General features: G+C 45.0%; 1 protein-coding gene across 1 annotated transcript in view; it reads left to right on the top strand.

The window, feature by feature from the left end:
• Positions 1-24,124, top strand: part of UBE2O (ubiquitin conjugating enzyme E2 O) — a 68,271-nt gene that overhangs the window by 22,653 nt on the left and 21,494 nt on the right. The window contains exons 2-6 of the mRNA XM_076354194.1: positions 12,465-12,524; positions 17,755-17,865; positions 18,759-18,856; positions 20,912-20,975; positions 23,857-24,000. Of these exons, the coding sequence (XP_076210309.1) occupies positions 12,465-12,524; positions 17,755-17,865; positions 18,759-18,856; positions 20,912-20,975; positions 23,857-24,000 (477 nt within the window). The remainder of the gene's footprint in view (positions 1-12,464; positions 12,525-17,754; positions 17,866-18,758; positions 18,857-20,911; positions 20,976-23,856; positions 24,001-24,124) is intronic.

Below are 24,124 nucleotides of genomic sequence, written 5' to 3'. Positions count from 1 at the left end.
TCCAGTATTTCCCAGCTAAGCTAGCAAATTTACCGAGGTCCTGATCCGCTTCGTTGAATTCGCTGCTCTGCCTCTTCTCCTCAGGCTTCAGACAGCCCGTCTGTTCGTGCAGCATTCCTCATAGGTAGCAGAGCAGTAAGGCACTGCAGTGTGTTTGGGGAGTGTGTTCTGCATGTGAGATCAACCAAGAACATTTCTCCAGGGGGATGCTCTCATTTCAGAGCAGGCATGAAACTCGGGAGAAGCTACAAGAGAAGACCGGCCAGCTCCACGCACTCGCTGCCCAGGACTGACTTAGGAGTGTAGCATGACACAGCATTTGCTGTGCTTTCAGCTACAGCTATTTATACATTGCTTTTCAGTGTTATTTTGTCATCTCTAGGAGATCCTGTACTTAATAAAATAATACTGTTTAAGTTTATTAAATTTGCTACAGTTCCTAGACCTAGCTGAGCGTTTTGGCTCTGTGGCAGTGCTGTACCTCTGGGTCCAAACATGGCTGAACGTGAGGGAATTTCATTGTTAAGGTGTGTCCGGATTCAGTCCCCTAAAGTGATTTGACCTGCAGACTGGACTTGGATTGGGTCTTATGTGTGAACCAAAACTGACATGCTAGGGGTTTAAAGATAATAGGCTAATATTTTCCCTCTCTCCTAGGAGAGAAAATTGCAGCAATTGTGAAACATTACTGTCTGTGTTTGGGGGAAGGGACTCCTGTGAGGGTGGTAGTGGAGGCTCTGGGTGAAAGAAAGGGAAAGAAGAGTGGGCTGTATTACACTAACCATCCTGTGTCAACCTCCTACGTTCGGGTGTCGCATGGCTGACATCCTATCAAAGAGCTCTGGCTGTGTCCAGAATTTTAAGCAGCTTTATAAATAGTGTTGCTCAAACTGCCTGTGTGTGCAGAGACTGTTGAACAACTGGGGTAGACCAAAATATTATTGGTTTAATTTCTGAACCAGTCCAAAAACTGGAGCAAAAAAGAGTAGAAACCTGAAGAGTAGAAACACCCATGGGTTATCTTCCTCCGCTGCATGCAAAGCACATGTCTCGTGGGGGGGGTGGGTGTCTGTCAGAGAGGCAGCATTGCTGGAGACTGCAGGCTGAGACTTGCAAAGCACGAATATATGAATCTTGTTAAGGCATCTTAAACCATTCTTTCTCTCCTACTTGCCTGCTGTCTTAAAGCTGCTTGCAGGTTATGCTGTCTCTGAATAATTGTGAACAATTAGAAGCTACTTTAAATGGCTGGTTTGTATTCACAGCAGCAGCATATGAGCTAACCAGCTGGAAAGCAGACACAGTGATTTTCTGTTGATATGTCTCCCTCTTGTTGTTCCCTGGCATTTTTGCAAGGTGGATTTTTGCTGTGGGCTAATAATGAGTTCCTCCTGCACACTGCTGACCTGATTGCAAGGGGAGAGGGGATGCTTCATTCCCGAGCACAGAGTTGCCACCAACCCAGCAGAGTCCAGTTTTGGCACAGCAGAAGAGCCCTCCCTGCTTTACTCCAGGAACGGAGAAAAGGAATATTTCTCATGGATATGCTCTTTATTCCTATTCCCAAAGATGTAGAAAGGGGCAGTGCACTTATTGTGCCTCGGGTAAATCAGTCGGCAATAGACACACAGATTTTCTCACAGCATCCTTTTTATCCTCTGGAAAAGCAGATGGAGGTTCGTGCAGTCCCACTCTTTCCTCCAGGCCTGGCAGTGTGCCCCAAATGCCACTCAGAGTGGCGAGTGACTAATTCCTACAGCGCTGATGCTGTCCAGATGGCAACCCCAGTGTGGTCCAGCAAAAAGGTGGAAAACCTGTTGCATAACAACTGCATTTCCCTCCCAAGGCAACAATTTGAGGAATCCTTTTGCTTCAGATAAATGAAAGAGCTACTGGACAGACTCTTTTTGCACATAAGGAGGAACACAGCTTAATTGGCAAGCTAAAACAGGGCTGTTGGGAATCCCAGGAATCTAGACTGGTGGCTGAAATGGGCTTCTACTCTCTCCCTGTCACACCGGTTGGTGTTAGCATCCAGGTGAGCTTCTCCTTAGGGGAGTCTCTTCTAGCAGTCAAATGTGTCTCACTCAGACCTTGTTAGATACTGCCAAAAAGATCAGCACAACCATCGCTTTCACCCTGGATGGTTAGGTATTCACCAAGGTTTCCACAGCCATCCCCTTAGGTCCTGTTTGAACTGGGCATCTCTCGACAAGCTGGGCTTGGGTGTCTGTATAGGTGCGGTGCTCCTCAAGGCTGTTTTCTTCTTGGTGGGGATTGCTAGCTCTGACCTGTGTTTTCAGATGAGGCTTTACTGAGGGAGTGTTGAGACAGCCTGTCTGCGAGAAGTGTTGGCTGATGTATAGGGAAAATGTTGTCTACTTCTCTGCTTACTTCTTCCAACCAGCTTCTCCTGTGTCTTTAACCGTGGTCTCAGGGTTTTTTCAGGTAACAGTGCCATCTGGTGCTAGAGCACTGCTCTTTACCAAGCTGTTCTCAAATTCTTAGGCAGAGGTAGTAGGACAGTATTGCTTTTAATCAGCCATCTTACTATAAGAAAATGGGAGGAGGGGTGTCCTGTAATAATCTGTGCTGTTGGGACATTGTATTTTTAAGCTTTAGCCTTCCGTATCATGTTCATTCTTTCTGAATTATTTTTCAGGTCTCCTCAAAGGTTTTGTAAACCTTTTTGCACACACACGGTTATTGGTTGATGTGACTATATTGGATGTAGGCCTGTTTGAACAAATAATTCAGCAGCACTTGATGACGAGGTTGGACAAAGTCAAACTTTTCTGTAACTCTTTTCCCCATTGCACTGAAGATCATTCTTGCCTGTTGAGTCTAGAAAGCTCAGTAGGCTGTTGAGGTACTCTTCCTTCAAGCCAGTGCTGGCACTTTAGGTACCAGGTTGTCTTTGCTGTTGTACCCCTTTTTCAGGCATCTAACCCAGGCTCATGTGTGAGTGGGTTCCCTGGTGCCACATCCCTTTTGTGATGAGTGGTGGTGCTCAACTTTTACACACATGAGATCGAAATGCGAGACTAAGGAAGCTGAAAAGCTGAGAGTTGCTGTTGCTGGTTATAGGTGGGATTCACCTTCCAAGCGAAGCGGAGAGCAAGGTGAATGCAACATGCAGCTCTCCTTGTTCTACTTCCAGGATCCTCCTCTCTCCCAACCGTGCTGCTGCCTCTGTTGGGAGATGCTCCCAAACCTACATCTTTTCCTTTAAATAATAACCCAGTAACCTTCCTGTCATCTTGTCTTCCTTCCCTTGAATTACTGCCTTGTACTTTGTCTTCATTTTTAGATTGGTGTGTTCACCAGGCCAGGGAATCTGTCTTGCAGTGTTTTCCAAAATGTCATGTGAATTTGCAGAGCTACAGAAGTGATTTGTTGCTAGTATAATAAATAATGCTTGACAGTCTTGGACAAGGGAAATCCAAGTAAAAGATTTACTTTTGCTAAGCAAAAGATTCATGTTAAAGCCAGATTCCTCTGCTCCAAAGCACAGCATTTACCCACATGATAATTAAACTGAACTTTTGTTGCATCCAATGATTTGTTCAGGCTTTTTAGCCAAATTCCACTTTTTGGAAAAGGAAAGTAGAGCCTTTCAGTGTCTTTCTGCCAGAAGTCTCAAAGGTGGTATTTGTTAAGGGGCGGGGGGGGGGCGGAGATGCTGCAGCATGTGGCTGTGAGTGAAGGACCAGAACTGTGCTGCAGAAGGAGTTTTGTACTTACAGAGGATGGAAAGATATTCTGCCACCGAAGAACTTTACTACCCAAAAGTAACGAGGAGGGTAAAAAAACGCCAACAGGTAGGGTGATCAGAAATGTAGACAGGGACAAAAGTAGCTACAAGTCCACTGCAGGTAGATGTGTAGATATAGGAGGCTCAGGAAGCTTCAGCCTGAAGTTGGAAGGAACTCAACTGAATGGCACAACTTCAGGTTTCTGTGTCTCTGTAATATGTCATAAAGACAAATTAAAGAGCTGTCAGTTTGTCTTATGAGAGCTACAGGTCCCTGGGGAGGCTTGCAGTGTTGGGAGATTATAAGAACTAATGACACAGCTGGATTTTGAAGCTGCCCGTGTAACAAGCCTTCCCGCACTGCTAGCAGTGTTGAAAGGGAACAGCAATGCGGAGCCAATGATTTGATTCTCATTTTTCAGATTGCCTGATCTCCTGTGGGTGTTGCAAAGGCTTCCCTCCTCTGCTGCTTTCTGTGCAGTCACCTGCTGGGTGTTTCCTAAATGACTCTTTAGAAGATCACAGGTGCTGCCTGTCTCTGGCAGTCCAGTAAACATTGGTTTGTAATTTGTAAAAATTGATGTGTAATTTGATAAAAATTCATGTCCCCTTAGTACAGGGGCTTTAAAGCTGTTGTAGACATTCAACTGGTGACAGGCAAGTTTATTTTAGAGCAGTGCGTGATGGCCTGGGGCTGGAAGCTGCTGTGTTCATCCCTACCAGCAATGGGATCTTCGCGAGCTAAATTAGGAAATCCTGCTTTAGGTCACGCCTTTTGCTTGTTGTCTGAAAAATTATGTCCACGCTGTACAATTAAATCCACAGTAGTTTGCTGGTAACAGGCACTACTTGGGGTAGGCTTAGTGGTGAATCTTAGTTTGTGCTGCTAGTTGTGAATGTGCTGAATGTCAGATGATTGGCAGATTCAGATCTGCTAGTTGCATGAACAAAAGAATTGTAATACGTTATCAGTCGACTGCCTGCAGGTAGTGCTGCACGCGATGCAAAGCTGTCCTGATTTCATCTTGGCTTCTGTGAAGGCCTTTAAAGCATTTATTTCAGTTTTGAGGGGCATTTTAGCACCTCCCTGCCTACCCCTGTTCTGTTCTTCCTGCAGCTGAAGGTAATCGTCAACCTGACCTTTTGCAGAATGGTGTTTTGCACTGCCCAGAACAGCCTCATGAACAAGCTTTTGGACTCTTTTGCACTGAATTTAGGAAACAAAGATCCTGCTCACTGTCCTTCCCCTGCTTTGACCAATCCAAACGAGGAACTGCGTGTTCCTGAGTCGCTCAAGGTTTTTGAGAGTTAGTATAATACAGGCCACATTGAACAATTTTTTTTTAATCTCCTGGTGTAATTCCTAAGTAACTCTAAATATTTTCTCCTTTTGGAATTCTTTGAGTGCTTTGAGATGACAAGCGATATCATGATATTATGAAAATGCAGAATGATGATGATGTTAAAATGCAAAATGGCTAAAAACCCAAACTCATCTAAAGGCATTAGTTATGTGGCAGAGCGGTGACTGACTCTGTTCTATAGTAGGGTGTAGGGAGCAACATACCACTCTGCCATCTACTGCTTGATCAGGCGGAAGCCTAGACTTTGTCCCAGAAGGGCATAGTTCTTTAATGCGGGCATCTCCACAACCTCCTGTCTCAAAGAGAATTTGAACTTTTTGTCTGGAAGAGCCACAGGCTACGTGTTCTTGCCGTGTAGGAGTAACAGGGAGCTGTCACGGGCAGAACTTCCGTGCCAATCAGTGCAGAAGATTTATTCTAGCAGTTTTGTAGCTGCATCTCTCGAGGGTTGTTTTTAAAACCCTCTGTATTGTCTAGCTCATTGTTCAGCTCTTCTGGGTAGTAGAATTTCAGTTCTCAGGAGTCTTAAGTTTCTAGTAGTCCTTCTGCCCTATTCTCCCATCTTCCTTCCCTATAAAACCCAGTGTGGTTGGAAACCTGCAGTTGTTAGAAGTGAAGCAACGTGTGCCACTTCAAATGTCACAGTGTGAACCAAATCTGAGCTTCCATGGGATTCTCTGCTCTTGCTGCTTTATCCTCTATCCTCCTGCTTTTTAGACGGCTCATGTGCAATGCAATGTGATCAATGTAACAGAAGTCTTTCAAGGGAAGTGAACTCCGTATGTGGAACGTATTTCCCTGAGAGTAGTATGTGATGCCACTAGTAATGTGTTGATACTGAAATGATATTAAAAACATCTTGGCTTCAGATCTTCTGGGTCTTTGAATTTCTGAACCTTTGTCATCTAACTCTGTGTATCCATGCTATATTTGGACAGCTGACTTGCTATTTTAGACATCTCATTTGGATTTAAATAAAAACATCTTGTGTTGAGATGATTGCTACGCTACTGTTTTAGCTGAAGTGAATTTGGGTGTGTAATCAGACCTTAGAGTTCAAAAAAAGAAAATAAAATTGGGGGATGCTGACTTGGGCTGGCTGCCGCCAAGCCTGCTGCCAGCTGTGCTCCCTCCTGTCCCACCTCCATGAACACCCGTCCCACAGCCACCCCTGTGCTGAGACTGCTGTTGAGCTGCTCCAGGTTGCAGCCAGCCATAGCGTCAGTTGGCACCATTTTGTTTTCTCTTCGTGCCCGGGACTAGAGCTGGTGGTGTACCGGGAGCTGCTTCATGTAGTAAGGAAGTTTCCCCTTAACCTCCAGTAAGAGCCCTGCAGTGGTCCCAGTCACGAACCAGTACTATCTGGTGTAGGTTTCTGAATCACAGCTTCACCTTTGGAGAAAAGGACCTAATAGCTTTCAGGTTTAGAAACCAGGCATGGAAATATGGTACACCATGTCCTGCTTCATGTGGACTTCAGCTTCTGAGAGGCCAGGTCACTCGAAAGACCTATGAGGAGCCTGTCAGCTGAATGAAGCAAGGTATAAACCTTTTCACAGCATTGGGCACTTCGATTTAGCTTTAATTGATTATGAAGCACCTTCTGAGTGTGTTCTGGGGTTTGGAGAGCTCTGTGGTGCCTTGTTACCTGTTGCTGCAGTAGACTGCTTTCCCTATGGTTTCCTCTTAACCTGTGTTTTTTCCTTCTCTGAGCATTGGTGCTACAAGTTTCCGTGACAACTTCCAAGCTAATGTGTAGGTGCTGTCCCTTCAAAACAAAAATACTGATGTGGAGATGGTAGGACACTGGCAGTCAGAGCTAGTGACCTGGAGGGGTGTCCCAGGGAGGGGATTAATTTTTAACTCCAGAACAGATTCAACCAGTTGACTTGCCAGGAGCATTCTCCAGTGCAGTTTAAAAAAACCTCGATACGTGTGAGACTAAAATCCTAACTGTTAAACTTGGACAGAAATTAGATATCTAGTTCATCTCTCCTCTGTCACTACATTTGTCCATTGGCACAGAAAAGACAAAGGTGTGATGTTTTCTGTGTATAATACCTTGGCTTGACTAAAAAGGAGACCATAGAACGGTATTAGATCCAAAAGGCGTTATTTATTATTTTTCCCCTCACGCTTTCTTTTAGTCCCACTGAGAGAACTCACCATCCCTGTTGCAAGACAGACTTTATAAAATTGCAAGTAATTTTTTCTTTTTTACTTTTTTGTTTGCAAATGTAGGAGGAGAGCCTGGGAACAGTGACTTAAATGAGATCAGTTACACAAGATGTATGAGGAAAGTGCTAGGAGATGTAAGGATGGAGAAATAGCACAGAATGAATAGTGGAAGCAGGTCAAAGCCTGGCTTCCCTGCCCTCATGGTGGTGACCACTGCTAGCCAAGTCCTTGCTTAACTCAAATGGCAGGAGCAACTTCCATAATAGATAGTTCCCTTCTGACTCTTAGTTGGATAAACATCTCAACCATTATGTAGCAGTTTAGGCAAATGTATGGAGTTTTATCTCCAGCGTTGTGCTTTCCTCCATTTTTTTGCAGTGCCTTGTATTCTCATTTTTATAAGCAGTTACCAAGGGAGGGTGGGTGAGTGCTGCTTTTTCTCCTCTATCCTTATGTGCTTATTCCCAGGGCCTTTGTTTTGGAGGATAAAATCTGGAAAGCGTCTGGAATAGAAACTGCTGTTCTCCTCAGCACAGTGATTGCATTGGAGGTAGAGGCTGCGGGATCACACTAGCACCCTCGAGCAAATTTTATTCTTCATTGGTCAGACATTGCAGTTATGAGACAGCACTGACCGAGTGTGAACTTTAACAGTTTAAGTTAGTATTGGCAAGCTTTATGCTGGATCAGGTGTCATCTTCCAGGTGACAGAGTGAACCTAGCCAGGGTGAACTCTGTATCACTGGGTAGCTGAGCAGAAATGCAGTTGTAAAACCATGGCTGACCCAGGTGAAAGGTGTGCTCCCAAGCCCACATGTCACTGGGTGTTGAAGATCAAGGAACTGTGATCTGAAGTTCAGCCTTGGGCAATGATGAGTCTTAGTGACAAGGTCCCCTGTCCTTCCTGGTGTCCAAGCGTGGGTTGAACCTGCAAGGTCCACTGAGTAGTCAGCTCCTCTGAAAGCTGGTAAGGGAGCCTGTCCAAAAGGTGCGTGCTGGCATATTTGAGACTGAACAACCCATGACTGCATGTAGATGCATTCAGCCTTTAAAACTGTGGTTCCCTTCTGTGTTTAAGCTTGTCCCTCAGCTTCTGTTCTTGAGTTGTTCAGAGAAGATGGAAATTTGTTCGTAATTATCTCCTGTGACAACATTGCCCGCTTAGAGTGAAGTGTGGCAGTAGCAAAACAAAATGCTGCTATTTGCAGGCAGAATTACCTTCTTTTATTTCTCCTAAAGTAAAATATCAAGACTCCTGACCCCTGCAGAAAAGAGACTGTATGGGAATAGGAAAGGAAGAGTGCTGGCAGTAAGCATGTATGTGTTGTCTGTTCCCCTTTGTTGGATAAAACATTGTGAGGGGGATGACGCTGGTAGCTGGAGCCTGTGTAGAGGTGTTTTTGTCCACTGTTGGGTACCAGTGATGTTACAAGCAAACCTGAGCAGCTACTTAGTGAATTTAAGCTCTGCTTTTAAATATGTAGATAGGGACCGGAGATTTATGCCACTACTGAGTACTTCCAGTGCGGGTTTTGTTTGGATACATGCCAACCAGGGCTAGTTGTCCCTATAGCAAGCTCAGCAACTCCTCTATTATTTGTCACTAAACTTCAGAAGCAATTGCTACTTGTTTACCTGCCACAATACTTGGCACTGGTGGCTAGTCTGAGTCATCAAAATAAATTACTCTGCTTTTGATCTTTTGTCAGAAGGTGGCTGTTGGAAAGGAAAACTGGCCCCATGTCTCCCATTTGCTTTATGGAATTGAGGGGTTAAACCAGAGAGTGTGAGTTTAACCCACTGCTGCCCAAGGATGCCTAGACCTAGCTGCTGAATTGTTTGCTAAAGCGAGGATCCAGTTTACTGCCACAGGTATATCTCCCAATCTCTGCAGTTAATTAAAAAAAAAAACAAACCACAAAACCACAAAGATTTTGCTTCAAATGATGAGTTTATTTGTGATAAGAAATTAAACAAATGGTTTGAAGCAATAAGCTACCAAGGCTTAATGAGTTAGTGCTCAGCAGCTAGGCAGAAAAGTCTGTCCTTCTCTCCTAGTCTGCCCAGTTTCAGGTGAGAGCTGTGATGGCCACCTTATTTCCTTTGAGGTGAGGTGACTCAGCTGAAAAGGGGAACATGCTCCTGTTGGTGCTTGTTCTCTTGCAAAAATCAACATTTCTGTACCCCTCCTGCTGTGTTGGTATGAGAGCATCATCAGACCTGGTGAAGTATCAGATGTTCTCTGAGTTGCAGCTGGTGCCTTTTGACTAGTAGATCTGCTGGTGGAGCTCAGGCATTGATTCAGTGCTGAGCATCAAGAGAGCATCTGAATAGTGGAGGAAATAAATGGGTGCCAGACCTATTCTGCCTCTTCTTTTGGCAGTTGGTGCACTAACCAGCGTAACTGACTCCTGGTGGGTGGGTGTTGGTCGTCCCCTTTTGCCTGGGTTAAATGCGTGTGCAGTGATGAGTGCCTTTGGTTTGCCTTATTTAATATACATAAATGTGAATTTATTTTTTTAAAAAGGCAACACAAAACATGCCTTGCATTTGGGGTGTTTGGAGGGTGTTGAGCCCAGCTTGGTATGCAGGAGTGCAGGACTAGCTGAGAGCATCTCTGGGAAACTGGTATTTCTCATTCTTGGGGCTATTATCAAGGCGCATGGCTAGAACATAAAACTACTCATGTTAATACTGACTTTCTTAGAGGTAAATATAGCAACTGAGCTGTAAGTACCTATTTTAAAAGTGCTTCTCCAATATTGAGTTCCCTCACTGCTGAGTGAGGAGGGCTAACCTTTGGCTGATGATCACATCGCTCTGGGTATAACAGACAAGAGGAGGAATGACCCAACTGTCATGTGTTCATCAACAGCCATTCTGGCTTCTTCTGGTCAGGTTTCTTCTGGGTTTTGACAGTCTTTTGTGTGATGACAGACCTGCTAAGCATTTATTGTTGATGCTGGCATTCTGCCTACTACTTGGCTTGCTTATCCTAGCAACTGAGGCAGGTGGGTCTGGCACATGAAGCTGAAAATAGTTGTGCTGGCTTTAAAAATGGAGAGATCTGAAAACAGGTTAAATGTAGTTCCCCTGCAGAGCAAGTTTTATGCCTTGCTTTGGGAAGAATTTGTGTGATTATATCCTTCAGGAAGGATCACAAAATGGGAAAGCTACTCACAACTTCTATGATTTACCAGAGTTGACTAATACACAAACATTGCTGCTGCCAGGTAGCATTGGATCATCTTGTCAGTCTGGGTTCTTCAGATATTGTTTAATACAGAACAGAGAGGTATGGCTCAGTGATATGTTGAAACATAATGCATCAATTTAAACACCACGTGTCAGAGATTAAATTGCCCTAATGCATGTCGAAATGAAAGTATCATTATACCCTTGGAGCTCTGCAGGAAGAGAACTCCAGTTAAAATACCCAAACTGCTGCTCATGCATGAGTACTTACTGGAATGTGAATGTTGCTGTCTGCTGCTGGTTGTTAAGAGGTTATCTACACAGTACTTATTTTAACAAATAATTTTAAAAAGCTGTATAAAAATTGATGTCTAACTATATACCCTGGTGGGATGTGGGAGGTGATGAAAACCCTTCCACAATCTGGAAATGGGCTGTGGGAGGCTTCAGGTTTCCTGCTCTGGTGGAGTTCTGACTCCAGAAGTTGGGTCTAAAAGCCTAGCTGGCTGGCTCTCTTCCTCTCTTACTGAAACAGACAATCAAGAAAGCAATAAATACTCAGGTATTTTAGTTTGATTCCGGATCCTGTCCTTGGATTATAGATTTATGTCTAATTTAGTAAAGCAGGCTGTAAGCCAGGGCCTGGGTTAGGATGAAATGCTGACAAAGCACAGTGGATTTTGGGCTGGGGATCAAGCAGGAAAAGCAACGAATGCAGCAGTAGCGGGGAGAGAGATTCTGAAAGTGAGATGTAAAAGAGGCTCTGTCCCTGATACTGCGTTCACATGGTGCTTCCCGAAACACGTGGTGTGTAACTAGTATATTTGCAAGGCTCAGAATGATGTACCAATGCAAATATGTTCTTGACCACTGAAACGCAGATGAGACTTCTCCGTGTTCAGCAGAAGGAAATCTTAACTGAGTTACTGTAAGGCTGAGCAAGCCTGAAATTGGAGTTCAGTCTTGTGGCCTCCCTGTTAGTGTGCTTAGGACATTATCCCTCGTGTAGCATTTTAGTATTAGTGTATTCAATGGCCACTGCATTTTGTAGTTTTGAGCTTGCTGATATCACTTAATGAAATAGCCTGCAAGTAGTCTTCACATCACTGAAACAGCTTGATGAAGGACCACTTTTGGAAGGACATCACCTTGGTTAACTGGCCAGTAGTCACTGGAGATTCATCAAGTGATACCTCCCCTTACCAGTAATGACTCCTGGTGCCCACAGCTCTGCGTGAACTGATGTAGAATATCTAATGATGGCCCAGCCGCATCTTTTGTTGTCAGCATTAGCTCTTTGCCAGCAAGTGCTTTAGCAGGAGCTGGAGTATGAGCAGTGCTTTGACTTTATCCATGCTCTTATCAATGTTTTGTGTTACCTGCATGGACCTGGGGGCTACTGAGTGCAGCAACAGCCATTTCTTTTCCTTTTTTTTTTTTTCAAGGCAAGTGCTTGCTGCAGTGAATTTGGCACCAATTCCCCTGCCAGCTAAGACTGTACAGTACCTTGCTTAAAATGTTCCAGGCCAAACAGGATTTCCACAGATATTTGGGGGTATCTTGGGTGAAAAGCATGCAGGATGAGACACAGAACTGTGGTGTGATGCACTTCTTCCTGTGTCTCCTGTCTTCTCTAGTACATAGACTGGATGTGGGTAGGAAATGATGCATGATGCAGATGGAGGACGAGGAGAGTTGAGACTTGAAGTGATGAACAAGTCAATGTCTGCACCCTTTTTGATGTGTCTGCTGACTTAGAGCACAGTTGTGGACAGGTTGCCTGGTTGCTGTGTTTCAGATCTGTCAACTGGATTTTGTGGATGTGCCAAGGGGTTAACTGTGTATGGAAGTACTATCCTCTGCTGAAAACATCAGTCCGGAGGAACAGGATACTGTGCGTTTGTATTTGTCATGTTATTTCTGACCAAGTATCATCTGGAGTCACTAAATCCAGTGTCTCTCTCTTCCCTTAGCTGAAGCTTGAAGATCGCTCTGTGGTCCCTCGAGATGTGGTCAGACATATGAGCTCCAGCGTAAGTGCTTTTTTCTTTGTACCTTTTTGATCGTGATACTGCTGCATGGATTTCTAAGACTTGCCAAATTGCCTGAATGGAACCGAACAGTAATGCTTTGAGCATGTTCTATTTTTAGTGTGCTTGATAGACCTAGCTGCATCCTTTGAAAATGAAATGCTGATAAGGCTGCCTCTCTACTGTAACATATCTGCAAAGGTCTCCTGAGCAAGCGAGCCTGATAATGTAAGGTAATGAGACAAGAAGCTTGTCTATCCTGCCATCCTTTAAGTTTTAAATCAGTCCATTCCGAGACGTGGGGAGTGTGGACCTGCTTTCCCGGGCCTAATAGGGAGGCTGGAGTGGAGGTAGATCACATCCCCCGCTGCATGCCTTTTGGTGTGCTGTGGTAGAGAATTTGGATTAAATGCTTTCAGGGAGACCTCTCAATCTGCAGTGATCACCATCTTGTCCAATTTCTCCCAGAAATACAGCAAATCCCAACACTACTGAAGCAAGACATACGTTGAAGCATCTGACACAGCTTAGGTCAGCAGAAAGCAAGCTGGTTCTTAACCAGCAGCTTATAATCATTACCTTTACTCTTCCTGGATATTATTTTAAGTCCTAGTCATTCTGTTCTAATTGTACAACATTTGTGCTTATCAGAGATGAGTGCATTTGTTTTTTGTGTAGGGAATACTGGGAACACTGTTCAGATCGATTATCAGATGAGATGTGGTCTCCTTAGGAGCTTAGCTACGTTGGCAATTGCTCGCTGTTGCTCACACCTAACCTGTAACCCCGAGCCATATGGCCTGCCATGTGCATGCCTGTATCTTCTCCTGACTTGCTTCCAGCAATGTGGCTACCAAAGTTGTGATGAAGCAGGCAGCTGGCCACTAACTGCTGCAGTTGCACCACATGGTGTGCAGCCTGGTGCAGGGATGGGGAAGGCCATTCTCTGACCCAGGTGTTTTGGTTTTTTTAAATAAAGCCTTTTTGTCAATTAAAAAAAAAGTAAACCCACTCCTTTTTCACAGAATGTTCCAAAGAGAAGAAAAGGGAAAAAAACTTGAAGGGTAATTTGAAAAATGCTGAAACAAAATATTTCCTTAAGAAGTGTAATTGTTGTTTGAAATGGAAATCTGGAGTCAACATATCTTACTAAAACTGCAGCTTTACGAAAGCGTTTCAATCCAAAACAAAGAACTGCTAGCAAATTGGAATATCAGCTGTTCACCCCGTTGTACCTGGTACAGCTGGACTCTGTAGTATATCCTTCTCACTCAGAGGGATGCTTTGAGTCCTGCTTCTCAACTGTTTGTTCTCCAATGCTTCTTAAAGTCATTTTAAGCTTTCAGGGCAGCAAGTTCTTCTCCTCTTGGCAAACATGGATGTGCTGCTTTTGTTTGCAATTTCCATACTCATCTGAGCAGAAATTGGCTTCTCTGGCTTGCTGCACGTGTATCAGTAGATACATTGCCCAGCAGTTGTTTTGCACACTCCTTTATTGTCTGTTTGCATGTTTAAACACTGGGTTTTGCTTGACCATTTGTACTAGTGGCTGATAACTTCACTTTTTTAATTGATGGAATGATGAGGATATAACTCAGTTTCTTCTCTCCCCTCTAGTCAAAAGCATAGCAAATCTGAAGATGACTTATACTTCACCTTGTGCTCATATATGTTCTAAATGTCAGTAGTAAAAGAAACAACCCCCTTCTATCCCAAAGAAAACCTTTACTTGTTAATCAGATATATTGCAAAAATTAGAAAAGCATTTAAAATAGAAAATCTGCAAGTGTCAGCCTGCCAAATTCAGGATGTGGGATGGTTGCCCTGCACCAGTTGGCCTGGCAAATGCACAGTGTGGAACTTATTCTGTATTCACTGCACTTTCTTAGTGCTTGTTTTTAACCTTGAGCGGGAAGGGCTCAAAATCCTCAAGAGAAGAGAGCTGACTTAAATTCATGTGCTTCTCGTCGAGCACTGAATGTGGGGAAAGACTGCTTCAGGGGGTAATGCATAAAATGAGATCACTTTCTCTGAATGCAGTTGGACCTGTAGGTCTAATCCAGCTGGATGAGAAGTGGTGAAAGTGGCAGAGTTCATTTTTCCAGGTGATATGCTAATTTGGGAGAAAGGTTAGAACTAGGTCTATAATCTGTCAGACACCTGGATTTTGTTGCTTCAAAGGGTGCTGGGCTATGCTGTCCCTTTTAAATGAAGGAATAAGAGGGTGGTGTAGAGATCCCCTTATTAGAAAAGAGAGTGTTGAGGGAAAGAGTAGAAGGATGGGAGGTAGCAGATGTGGGACTGCAGCGTACACTTGCTGAACTGCTTTTCTCTCAGGTGGGAGTTTGCTGGTCTGCCTTAAAGCCTTGTCTCTGGTGGGAAAGGAAAAAAGTCAATTCTCCATCCATTCATTGCTTAAATACTCAGTGTATCCAGCATGGTGCATGCTGTCAGGGTACCAGAAGAAGCAGGAAGAAAGTCTAGGGAGTGCCCTTAATTCTGGTGTGAGTGGGGCTTGAACCCATCAACTCTTCTAGTGAAGATCAGTCACCCCCCTTTTCCAGTTCTGCTCTTGGGGTTGATGGAAATTGATTTTTGTAACAGAACTGTGAAATGTCAGCTCATTTCATTGGGCCCCTCCTTTAATGGGAGCATCTAATGAACAGGATGGGACAGCTGTGTTTGAGCAGGCTGGTGAGGAGCTGTGCTCTGGCTGTAGACCTGCCCTGGAAGATGAGACAAGTTGGTGACTTCTCACTCCGGGACTGCATTGCTGAGTGCTGCTACAATCTGAGTGATTCAGCAGAACCCCTCAGCCTGTGAATCTGCCTTCCCTCTTGCAGGCTAATGTTTCATGTGACAGTGAAATAAATAAACTCATACTAAACAAAGGTTCAGTGGCAGGTGAGGGAGGAGAGCTGTGACTCAACAGCCCGGTAGCTTCTGGGGCTGCTCACAACATTGATCCCTGCTTTCTTAACCGCAGACAGTGCTCTCTGCTTGCTCAAGTGTTTTGCAGCTGGAAGGAGAAGCAAGCTGAACTCAGCCTGGTGCTCTTGCCCATGTCTAGGTGGCACCCAACTGTGCTAGATGGGAGACAGGCTTGTAGGGAGGTGCAGGCACCTTCTCCACGGGGAAACTGTCACTTAGAGAATGGGCAGAGGGTATTGGTGTACATCAGTTGCCCCGGTCCTGGGTTTATTACTTGTTATTCTCTCACCATAAATAAAAGGGGGCATTTAGGCCCAGAGACAAGATGATCCACAGAAACCGCAGGTGTTGGATTGTATCATGTCTCAGAGCTGCTGTCATGTTGGCTGTTGATAAAGGAAAAATTAATTCTGAAATGTTCAGTGTAGGGCAAGGGATTTGTTTCTTGAGGTTTTTTTTGGTTCTGACTACTAAGAAATCTAAAACACAGGGCCAAAACTGCAAAGCATGGGCAGAGAATGGACTGGGCATACTTTATTTAGCTTAATCTGGAAGAAAAGTAGGGTAGGTGGCTGTGCTCTGGCCTTCAGAAGCTGTGGGTTTGTTGAGCAGGTGCCACTTCTGAGCAGGCCTTGCTCATCCTAGGGCTTGAATTGTGCTGGCAGCAGCTGTTGTGAATCTGGCGTAGTTCTGGCAAACCCTTTTCAGGTGAGAGTTACAGTACAGCTCTGCTGGGCTCTTTCCTGGCAGCCTGTGCAGGCTGCAAGCTACATTAGGCTTAGCTGCTGTCTGTCATGATGGAGCTAGGAAAGGTTCCCTTTGCTTCCCAGCCTTTCTAGAAAGAAATGGGAGTGATATGTGGAGCAGCTGGAGGGAATGAGCCCCTACTGCCTTGGGCTCTGCCAGCCTGGCTCTCCCAGCCCTCCTGGCCACACTGGCACAGCTATGCATGGGCAATGCATGGGGCAGGACCCACTCTCCTCGTTGCTGCCTCTTCGGGAGCCGGGGAGCTGAGGAGCACAGGGTTTGTGTGATGTGAGGAAGAGGACTTGCAGCAGGCAGGTGGAAAGCAGGCCAGCCAAATGGGCTGAGCAATCTGTCCAGGAATTATCCCGGACTGCGGGTGTCTGTAGGGTGTCTTTGCTCTAACTACCAGTCCTCAAGATGAGATGGGATGAGTTGAGCGCCAGCAAACTCCTGAACTCCCAAAAGGCCTGCTCAGGGCTCTGAGTGAAAGCCTTGAATAAATATTTAATGTGGTTGTAAGAACAGCATGTTTATAAGTGGACTGAGCAAACAAATCCACTTCTCGCAGGGTGTAAGCCCTTCGAGTGTTACGCTCAAGTCCTGTTGGAGCAGAGACCTTGATGTTTGAGATAAGGACAGCTTCAGAAGTTGCTGATACCAGGGCATTTGTCATGCTGGCCCTCAGTCAGCTTTTATAATGGACTTGTGGTCTTTAATAAATAAGGGTATTGATTGTCCCAGCTGTCAGGAGGCCGGGGCAGCTGCTGCATTTGACAGTGTTTGGGTTAGCAGCCCTTCCTTGCAGGCCTCCGCCATATGTGTGAGCAACGTGCATATTGTGTGCTCCCTGCCAAACTATCCCCAGAAGGCTCTTGACAGCGTGCATTATTTTCTTGGGGACAAAAAAGATTAAAACTTTGCTAAAAAGTGAAGGAGATAATGACAACCATCTCATAATTGGACCAACTGTAAACTATCTGGCTTGAAACCTTGAAATCTGATGAAAGGTGCCAGATTTTTTCTTTTTTTAGTATGGCAGCAAGTGAAGACCATTTATAATGTCCTGCAAAAGCAAGCTTTACGTGAGAAGTCACAGATAGCTTTAAAGGTTTTCTCTTTTGTTCTGAGGTTGACGATCTACCCCTACCTTTGCTGGCTCAGGGCAATACCTGCAGGACGGTCCTATGGAGTTGCAGAGATCTGCTCAGTTGAATAGACCAAGGAACCCGGCAGATTTTTAAAACAAGTAAATGCTAATCACCTGACATAGTGTGGTCTTATTTGACCAGATGCAGGAGTCTCTGGGCTGCTGCATTAGCAGCCATTGCAAATTTCAACTGGGAAGAAAACACCACAGGTCTTTAATAGTGATCTCACCTTCTCAGTTGTCTTAGGGTCATGTGAAATGCCCCTTCAGAACGAGACCCGGCAGGGTAAGAGGGGGGTTTACTCTTGAGACTTGTCTCTGCACTTCCCATCTGTACACAGAGCATGTACGTGTGTATGTAGGACCTCCCCTAGGTGATAAACCCTTTTTTCTCTTTTGTGTTTTCAGGACAGCCAGTGTGGGACTGTAATTGATGTCAACATAGAGTGTGCTGTGAAGCTGGTAGGAACCAACTGCATCCTCTACCCTGTCAACAGCAAAGACCTGCAACATATCTGGGTGAGAACACAGCCAAAACACACGTGGGAGCCAGGGCTTGGTGGTTTGGAGGGATGCTGCTGTATTCCAAGTAATGCATGCAAGGGAGGCATCCATATTTTGCAAGATGCATCTGTGGCTTGGTTTTATTTTAAACTTACTGCAAGCATCCTTTCTGGAAGAAGATGATGCAGCATCACCTCATCTCCCCATCTGTTCTGTGTTTCTGATCACATCGCTGAAACCAAATTGACTTGGAGGGCTAGGTTGACATTAAATTGTGTGAGAACTTCTGCACTGAGATAGGCTGGTGTGACAACCTGATTGGGGCAGCCCCATAGCAGTGGCACAGAGCTTCTGAGCTGCAGTATTATTGTTTAAACAGGCTATAAAAATGCTGAGAGGAGTCAAGTATCTTTCTGTTGAGCTGGAACAGTCACCTGGTTTTCCCTCTTGAGTGGGTGGGTGATTTCCAGAGACCAGGTGGGATAGAATTTCATCATTTTCTCCTCTGAGAAAAAGATAATTTGGGAGTGAAGAGCAGGAATGTCACAACCCTTCTCAAGCAACAGCTTGTGGAAAGGCAGTGGGATACAGGCTTCTCTGCTTGGGATGGAATATTAGGCTCAGTAATAAAAATTGTTAAAATTGGCTGAAGGCAAGTGCGACTTAGCAAGTTTAAAATCCGAGGAAAAAATCCCAGAAAGCCCGAACCGTTTAACTGGAGAATCCAGGCTATGTGCTGACTGTCAAGCAAACTCTTCAATGTACATTTATTCTGGTTTACAGCGAGATCTGCAGTTGCTGTCATAAATCTGAGATTGCTATGTAGTCTGCATTGTCTAAGGACTTACTTGATGGCTCAAACTACAAGGGTTGATGTTTCTAAGGCTTGTTTCCTGTTTTCTTCATAGCCTTTCATGTATGGTGACTACATAGCCTATGACTGCTGGCTGGGCAAGGTCTATGATTTGAAGAACCAAGTCATCCTCAAGCTTTCCAATGGAGCCAGGTACTTCTTTCTGTTGAAGGCTGTCCCCCTTGGGTTTCATGATCCTGATCTATTTTGGGAGAACTAGAAACAGGCTGGACTTCTCATTTGCATACTGATAAATCATCTGCTTGTGTTATGTTCTTACTCTACATCTGAAGATATCTTTCTCTGAAAACAATGAGATTCATTGGTCACCCTCTGGAAAAGCTGTTGTCTGAAAGGTGACAATTTTTTTTCAATCCCAGCAGATCAGTCCTCCAGAACTAAAGTATGTTGGTTTTTAAGCTGCACTTCTCCCCTGGAAGAGTGGCTGTTTCAGATGGATTGCATATGCCAGACTTTTTCTCAGTAGGAGTGCATACCTTCACTGAGATGCAGGGAGAGAGGATTCTTACCTTAAAAAAAAAAATCTGTGAAAGTGTAGAAACCTGGAGGCTAGTGGTTTTCATCAAAGATGAAAAAGCAGGCCAAGACTGAACAGCATTGCTTTATTTTCACTGTTATTTGCAACTGTATTAGGAATGTTTTTTTCAATGAAGACATAATCCAAAGTCATATCTCTAGAGAGATTTAACCAGATGTCCTGTTTTCAGCTGAGATAGAGTTAATTTTCTTCCTAGTAGCTGGCACAGTGCTGTGGTTTGCATTTAGGATGAGAATAATGTTGATAACACACCGATGTTTTAGTTGTTGCTGAGCAGTGCTTACACTAGTCGAGGACTTTTCAGCTCCCCGTGCTCTACCGACTGAGCAGGCTGGAGGTGCACAAGAAGCTGGGAGGGGGCACGGCCAGGACAGCTGACCCAAACCGGCCAAAGGGACATTCCATACCGTGGGACGTCGTGCTCAGTATATAAATAGGGGGGAGTTGCCCAGGGGGCAGCGACCGCTGCTCAGGGACTGGGTGGGCATTGGTCAGTGGGTGGTGAGCAATTGCATTGTGCATCACTTATTTTGTATATTCTTTTATCAGTATTATAATTTTCCCTTCCTTTTCTGTCCTATTAAACTGTCTTTATCTCAACCCACAAATTTTACTTTTTTTTCTCTCCCTCATCCCACTTTGGGGTGGGGGGAGTGAGCGAACGGCTGTGTGGTGTGTAGCTGCCTGCTGGATTAAACCACAACACCAGAGATATTGAAAGAAATATCTGGTTAACTTATTCTGTAGTTCTGCAAAGCCAGCAGAAGGATCTGAATTCTATCCCTTGTGCATGTCGGACAGTTACTTGAGAACTAAAACTGTCTGAACTCACTACCTTCACTCTGTTTTGTCCAACAAACTTTTTTATTGAAAAGGAAGGAACCAGTGGAGGGCCAAGAGGCTTATGGGCCTGGCAGCTGGGGGATAACCCATCTGTCTTGAAAATGGAGTGTTGACATTGATGTTTAAAAAAAAAAAAAAGGAAGACAAACCCACAACCGTGCAGCCAGCTCTGAGTCTTTCTAAGAGAGAAGCAAGTAATGTGAGAGCTATAACAGATGATTGGTGGATGCGTCTGTGATTTTGATTGTTTTAGGTTTCAGTTAACCCAGACTGAAAGGCTCTTACGCATATGTTAAACTGGGAGTGAAAAATAACTACACTTCTCTATCTGTATCGCCTGCAGTTACTGGTGCAATTTAAAACCTTGCTTGGTTTCTGTTACCAGCTCATGTATAGCTATGTAAATGAGGTAACTGTTTTCAAAATCTCTTCCTAATGAATCATTTGAAATCTCACCAGAACTCACTCTGGAAATGAAGCTATTACTGAAGCAAGTATACCCAAATTGCCTTTAGGTTCCGGTGTTGGTGTGAATAACAAATGGGACTTCTACAGCAGACAAATCTTGTCCAGCACCCTGCATGCTACTTAATTTTTTTTTTTTTGATGCCGAAGGGAACCTTTAAATACCAGGCAGTGCTTTTATAGCTTGTCTACAACCAGTTTACTGTGGACCATAAAGGCTCAGTGATATACTGCTGGGCATATGGACAGACCTGCTCAGGCAGGGTCAGTTAATTTGGTGCTGTTTGCTTTCGAGACGGATGGCTCTGGAAATGTGACCATGTTTCTTGTCTGTTTTCCAGGTGTTCTATGAGCACAGAAGATGGAGCCAAGCTGTATGACGTTTGTCCTCATGTCAGTGACTCGGTGAGCTTCTGGTTCTTCTGAGAGTCTTTTTGATTGTGGTGGGTTGACCCTGGCTGGAGGCCAGGTGCCCACCAAACTGCTCTATCACTCCCCTCCTCAGCTGGACAGGGAAAGAGAGAAAATATAACGAAAGGCTCGTGGGTCAAGATAAGGACAGGAAGAGATCATTCACTAATTACCATCATGGGCAAAACAGACTTGACTTGGGGAAATTAGTTTAATTTATTGCCAATCAAATCAGATAATGAGAAATAAAACCAAATCTTTAAAACACCTTCCCCCCACCCCTCCCTTCCTCCCGGGCTCAACTTCACTCCCGATTTTCTCTACCTCCTCCCCCTGAGTGGCACAGGGGGACGGGGAATGGGGGTTGTGGTCGGTTCATCACATGTTGTCTCTGCCGCTCCTTCCTCCTCAGGGGGAGGACGCCTCACACTCTTCCCCTGCTCCAGCGTGGGGTCCCTCCCATGGGAGACAGTCCTCCACAAACTTCTCCAGTGTGAGTCCTTCCCATGGGCTGCAGTTCTTCACGAACTGCTCCAGCGTGGGTCCCCCATGGGGTCACAAGTCCTGCTAGCAAACCTGCTCCAGTGTGGGCTCCTCTCTCCATGGGTCCACAGGTCCTGCCAGGAGCCTGCTCCAGCGTGGGCTTCCCATGGGGTCACAGCCTCCTTTGGGTGCATCCACATGCTCCAGCATGGGGTCCTCCACGGGCTGCAGGTGGATATCTGCTCCACCGTTAACCTCCATGGGCTACAGGGGGACAGCCTGCCTCACCATGGTCTTTACCATGGGCTGCAGGGGAATCTCTGCTCCGGTGCCTGGAGCACCTCCTCCCCCTCCTTCTCCACTGACCTTGGTGTCTGCAGAGTTGTTTCTCTCACACAGTCTCACTCCTCTCTTCAGCTGCAGTTGTGCAGGTTTTTTCCCCTTCTTAAATACGTTATCCCAGAGGCGCTACCACTGTTGCTGATGGGCTCGGCCTTGGCCAGGAGCGGGTCCGTCTTGGAGCCAGCTGGCATTGGCTCTATCGGACATGGGGGAAGCTTCTAGCAGCTTCTCACAGAAGCCACCCCTGCAGCCCCCCCGCTACCAAAACCTTGCCACGCAAACCCAATACACTGATCAACTTCATCTTGTAAGCTTTTTGTGCAGGAGGGAGGGGGAAGGCAAAACCATAGGCACTTAAATCCTAAAAATTAAACGATGCATCACAGCTGAAAAACACTTCACTAGATCTTCACTTGAAGTAAGCATAACAGGATCTACCTTAAAGCTAATGTTAGTAATGAGCAGGTTTTGAGGAGGTATTACAATTAGTATATCCAACTGCTTTCTTTGCAAGCAACTTGCATAACATGCAGTCAGATGGCTGATGTCAAGGCAGTTCACTGTCTGCTCATTATATCTGTACATGCTTGAAAAGGCTCTTACTCCATTTAATGCTTTCAAAATTGTTCCCCTTCTGGAAAAGGGCATATTGTTTAAAAGGTGTTCTGCTAGAAGCACATTTCCAGATCATGTAAAATACTGTCTCTCTTGCTATTGTAATCCATTGCATTCTCTGAATGGAGACCTGCCACCATACTGGCATTTTCCAAGTCACGTGGTGGGGAAGATTCTGCTAGCGTCTGGGTAAAACATAGTTCCCTGTGTGATGATGAGATCTAACCTCTCACCTTCAAAGGCTGATGACAGCTTGCTTGTTCTTCCAAACAGCATCAGTAGGGCCTTGCTGCACTCCTGGCAGCGGTATTGGGAGTTGACTGAGAATGGCGTGTAATGCTTAGGAACTAGCAATGCAGTCAGCCCTTATCCTTCCCAGCCTTCAAAGTAAAGCTCCCTTTGATCTAAAACTGCACTTCTGTTAAAATTTCATGCCTGTTTCTTGACGCGTAAATGGAATATCAGTTTAATAGGATGTGCTGCTGTGGTTTTCTTGTTCTGTACAGAAAAGGTGTGGTTTGTTGCTAGATATTCTCCAGTATCTTAGACTCTGCTACTTTGGGTTGTGCAGTACGTTTTCTGCTTGCTAAATGGATGCTGTAGCAGCATCCAGCTTCTGGGTACCCAATTTTGAGATACCTTGTTTTGAGTCAGGCTGCTTTTAAAGTGTACGTAGTCCTCTGGAGACTTGCGATTGGTCTGAAACATGAGTTGTCTCCAGTGTTACTCTTGATCCTGTACTCAGAATTGCTGTGTCTTAGATACTTACCCAACTTAGATCTTGTCGCACTGCTCTTATCCTTTCTGACAAACGATACAGTTTTGTGCTCAGTATTTTATCTGCCCTAAACTGCTCTGTCCGCCCCCACATTCTGAATCTTCGGCTCATCAAATCACTCTAAATAGCAGCGGGAAAGAGCTCTAGGACAGAAATTGTTCTGTTTACCATCCTGTTTTGTTTTCAAAGAACTGTCATATTAACTAATCCACTTAAGACAGGAGTAATACTTACAAACTTAATTTGACAAGCAGAGGAGTGAAGGCAGGCATCCTCTGGCTCTGAAAGCTGTAGGTGCTTGAATTAGAGCATGGAAAAGAGATGGGTGTCCTTGCCCTGGACTCAGCCCACCTTGCCTACTTCATTATTGAGAACATTTGTGTGGAAATCCACATCTTTTGTTTCCTCCAAGTATCTTTGCTTCTCCCCTACTGAGTCATAGTCCCATACGGATGTGTGACAGAGCGGGTTGCTATAGGAACTGCTGGGCTGACTTCAGGAGAGGAATGAGCTTTAAAAGATGGGCAACTTGCAGACTTTTCCTTTATGGTTAATCTTACTGATCACGAATGAGAGAACAGAAGAGAAATGCTGGAATCTTAAATCTTAAGAGCAAGTGACCTTTATGCTGTTTCTTCCCCTCCCTTTCCCCCACAGGGTCTCTTCTTTGATGATTCATATGGCTTTTATCCTGGGCAAGTCCTCATCGGGCCTTCTAAAGTCTTTTCCAGTGTGCAGTGGCTCTCGGGTGTGAAGCCTGTTCTGAGCACAAAGAGCAAGTTCAGAGTGGTGGTGGAAGAGGTAAGAACTGACAAGCTGACACACGGCCACCTTCTGCACAGAACGGTCCCTGGCTGGCGTTTTGGAACAGAGTCAGCTTGCCATGGTAACCTTCCAAGAGCAAATGCACTGTGGCTCTGTTCTC

Source organism: Aptenodytes patagonicus, chromosome 16 (assembly GCF_965638725.1).
Source record: "Aptenodytes patagonicus chromosome 16, bAptPat1.pri.cur, whole genome shotgun sequence".
NCBI lineage: Eukaryota > Metazoa > Chordata > Aves > Sphenisciformes > Spheniscidae > Aptenodytes > Aptenodytes patagonicus.
The sequence above is the reverse complement of the archived record's forward strand: the minus strand, read 5'-3'. Positions and strand labels throughout refer to the sequence as shown.